At 37.8% G+C, this 3,767-nt stretch overlaps 1 protein-coding gene across 1 annotated transcript in view; it reads left to right on the plus strand.

Annotated features, from left to right (window-relative positions):
- LOC107660884 (non-structural maintenance of chromosomes element 3 homolog) overlaps window positions 1-1,929 on the plus strand; it is a 14,695-nt gene extending 12,766 nt beyond the window's left edge. Inside the window, exon 11 of the mRNA XM_016450318.1 lies at window positions 1,738-1,929. Coding sequence (XP_016305804.1) covers window positions 1,738-1,818 — 81 coding nt within the window. The 3' untranslated portion in view covers window positions 1,819-1,929. The remainder of the gene's footprint in view (window positions 1-1,737) is intronic.
- Window positions 1,930-3,767: the final 1,838 nt, after the last annotated feature.

A 3,767-nucleotide genomic window follows, 5' to 3' on the forward strand; every position in this document is an offset into this window, starting at 1 on the left:
GTAAGAGCTACGAGCGGCAGCCTCGTGCTCTTTCTTGAGTGGTTTAGAACTCCGGTTCCGCCTTGGGCACCACTCCACCTATGTACCCTCTGGATACCTACTTTAACAAGGTGTTGCTACTAGGGGTCTGTTGAGACAGTTCCTTCAGCATATGCAGAGCATGCGATAGCCCCTGTGTGACAGGCCAAGACTTAGTATGTTTCTAGGCTCTTGGTTGTATTCCCTTAAAGGAATCTATTCCTGATTCCAAGCCTTGAGCTCTACCCCAGGCCCAGGAGTTCTGGCCGTAACAGGTACGTTTTTGGGGTATGTAGCCTAGGCCTTTGGCCGCAGGGAATAATGTCACTGACAGCCGTCTTAACGTCCCAGGGGCAACTCCCATGGCTATGGTAGAGTTGGTACTTAGTGCTCACCATGGTTCTGGCATGCACTCTCCTCAGCATGGTGGCGTGGGTTTACCATTCCCCATAGCGACCCCTAGAGGACGCAGTTCGAAGTTCCCTTGAAAGGGAACGTCTCAGGTTACGTATGTAACCATGGTTCCCTGAGTAGGGCGCGAGACACTGCGTCCTCTAGGTTTCTTGCCATGCTTCGGACGCAAGCTTCAGACAAAGAAGTGGATGATGTGTTCTCCCGGCGCCTATTTATACTATAGTCGCACCGGTAGTGACGTCATGGGCTGTCGCCGGCCAACGTGTTGTTGGTGTTTTTTCAATGTATGCTTCAGATACGGGTCACGACAAGGCGTTCCCCCATTGCGATCCCTAGAGGACGCAGTGTCTCGTTCCCTACTCCGGGAACCATGGTTACATACGTAACCTGAGACATTTCTCTGTTTACTTCAGCACATGCTGTCTTGTTATTGTTCTTTCGCACATGCACATCTTCAAGAATCGGCTAAAAACACATCTCTTCCATCTTTATTTGACCCTCCAATTCTAGCACTCTCCATTCTAATTCTATTCTTTATAAAAAATAAACACTTTTCCCTTTTAGACTTGCACTCTATTTACTAACTGCTTGTTTTCTTAAAAAAAATAAAAATAACACTTGCTTCTCTAATCTTTTTGCATTCTATCTATTTGTTTTCTTTTTATTTATTATACAATTAACAAAAGTAAAAAAGGCCTATAACACTAGCTTGCTCTATTTTCTATTCTGTCTGTTTTCTTTTTATTTATCATATGATTAAAAAAAAAACTTGCTACGTGTACTGCATTAAGTTAACTGCCATTCCAGCATTATACCTTAGATCGAGTTGATGACTTCTCAAACATAGTGTTTTGGGATGCACCATTTCCATCTATGGCCTGGACTTGTTATAGCCATCTATAGCTACGGACTTGTTATAGCACTTGCATATCATTGCTATTTTTTTTATTTTGATTGCTTCCATTGTCCTCATTTGTAAGTCGCTTTGGATAAACGCGTCTGCTAAATGTCTAAATGTAATTGTAATGTAAACATGCAGGGCAGTTCACTAAATTCTTTTGACAGCATAGTCTTATAGTTGCTTTGTGCATAATTTGGTGAAGATTGGATGAACAACCTAAGAGGAGTTTGAAAAAGTAGGCCCTTACATGTTCTTGACAATGTTCATGAGATTTACCCCTACAATGACTGTTAAACAGCCATAATTTTTTATTCATAAGTGTAATGCCTTTCACTTGAGCACATAAATTCCCTGTTCCTAGTTCTAGTCAGTAACAGTGTTGGCATGGTTCTTTTCCCTCGCAGCTTTTTGGTCAGGATCCTCAGAGCTGGACACAGCAGTTCAGAGAGGCCAGTACCGCTGAGACCAGCAGCCAGAGATCATGAACACCTTGTGATGTGCATTTACGGGTATTAGCCATATTTAAATAGACCTCCTTAAATCCAGAACTGAGGTTCAGTGTTCAAACAAAAACATGCTTTAATACTGAACAGTTTTTTTGAGTTCCATTGTTTTGTCTAAATATATTTTAGACTTGTAATTTTTCATTTTAATTGCAATATTTCTTGTGTTTGTAAATAAAGTTATTTTACAATTCTCTTGTTGACAGTGTTCTCTTACAGAAGTATGTTATGGTGTAGAAGCGCTGTTGGGAAGGTTACTTTGGAAATGTAATAGGTTACAGATTACAAGTTACCCTATTTAAAATGTAATAGTAGTGTAACTTTTTCAATTACTTTATTAAAGTAATGTAACTGATTACTTTTGATTACTTTTTGATTACTTTTCTACATTTCTAATGAATGTTTATTTGCAACTGTTAATCATTTTCAAACATTTACGCCATGCAGGGTTAACCTTACACTAGTGCTCAACACTGTCAGACTTTCAAAATCCTTCATCACTTGAATTAAGATGATTAAATTTGAACACATCCGCCACAAAATCAGACTTTAGTACCGACTTTTACTTTGAGATTGATCTTAAGTTCAGTGCAGATATAAAATAAGAAATAGTTAATAGATAAGAAATCTTTGCATAACTACAGGAAAAACTGCATCTAACAATGGTTTGGGAAAAAAATTAATTAAAAAATAATAAATAAAAGCATATATATCAACTCAAATACGGTTATCTAATAAGCATGTGTCCTATTCTGTGTACTAAACTCCTGAAACATTGGTGTCTCTTTGTATATGATATGACGATAGTTTTCTCAAAATAAGTAAAATGCTCATGAAGTTCTAGAGATCTAGAGAGCAGTTCTAGAGATTATGTGTTCATGTACTCATATATTGAGGCGGCAGAGGCTGAAAACACCGCGAGCTTTTCTTTTCAGTCTCTTTATTTTGCCCTGATATCTATCTCTCTCGACTTTAATACTCGATTTAACAAAACTATAACAAAGCTCTCTATTTCTAAATTGCCTACATGTCAAAATTAGTCACTACAATCACTACAATATCTTTATAGAAAAATCCTAATACTGAACATGAGTCGTGTTTTTCCCTTACAAAAATTAACTGTTTTTTGTGTTTTTTTGCAAATGGATTACCATTTGTATTTATTGTTACTACAAATGCCATGGTTAAACTATGGTTAGTGTAGCAAAAACCATGGTTTAACAATAGTAACCATTGTCTTTGGATTTATAGTAAAATCATCGTTAATTTTCGTAATGGTTGTGTTGTTGTCTGCCCTAGCTCCCCCTAAACCTATTATAAAATATGATTGTCTGCTAAATTACTACTGTAACATTACAATAGATAATGATGTTTATACAATATTTTGAGTGATGACTGATGAGCTGATATAGCATTTAAATCTGTAAAGCAGTGGTCGGCAACAGGCGCACGCAGCCAGATTATTTTGATAGTGGCTGGTTCTGAAATAGATCTGTCATGACAGCAACAGTTACAATCAGAGTATGTGAGCGGAGTGGAGATGTGTGATTTTGAATGGAGCGTGGAGCTGATTTTTTAAAAGTCGGAGAGTCATGGTTTTCACTCGCTCCTGTTGTGAAATTTTACTCAAAAATATTATGTGTTAATAATTACAATCAATATGGAGATTGTTTAATGATTATTTCAACAATTGGATGTGAGTCTTAGGTGCCCCCTACTGGGCAAGTATTGTGCTTTCCATTGGGCAGCGCCAATGAACTAGAGTAAACTATTGAACTTTGGGTGACTTCCAAGAATATGTCAAGGATGGCACAAACAAGTATGATGAATGGCCATGAGGACACCTGCATCTAGGAAGTGAGGATGAGACCAAGGTTGAAATGGAAAATGGTTCAAACTAGAAGGACTCTACGATTAGAAAGTAAACCAAA

The sequence above is a fragment of the Sinocyclocheilus anshuiensis genome, unplaced genomic scaffold, assembly GCF_001515605.1.
Source record: "Sinocyclocheilus anshuiensis isolate Anshui unplaced genomic scaffold, SAMN03320099.WGS_v1.1 scaffold3168, whole genome shotgun sequence".
In the NCBI taxonomy this organism is placed as follows: domain Eukaryota; kingdom Metazoa; phylum Chordata; class Actinopteri; order Cypriniformes; family Cyprinidae; genus Sinocyclocheilus; species Sinocyclocheilus anshuiensis.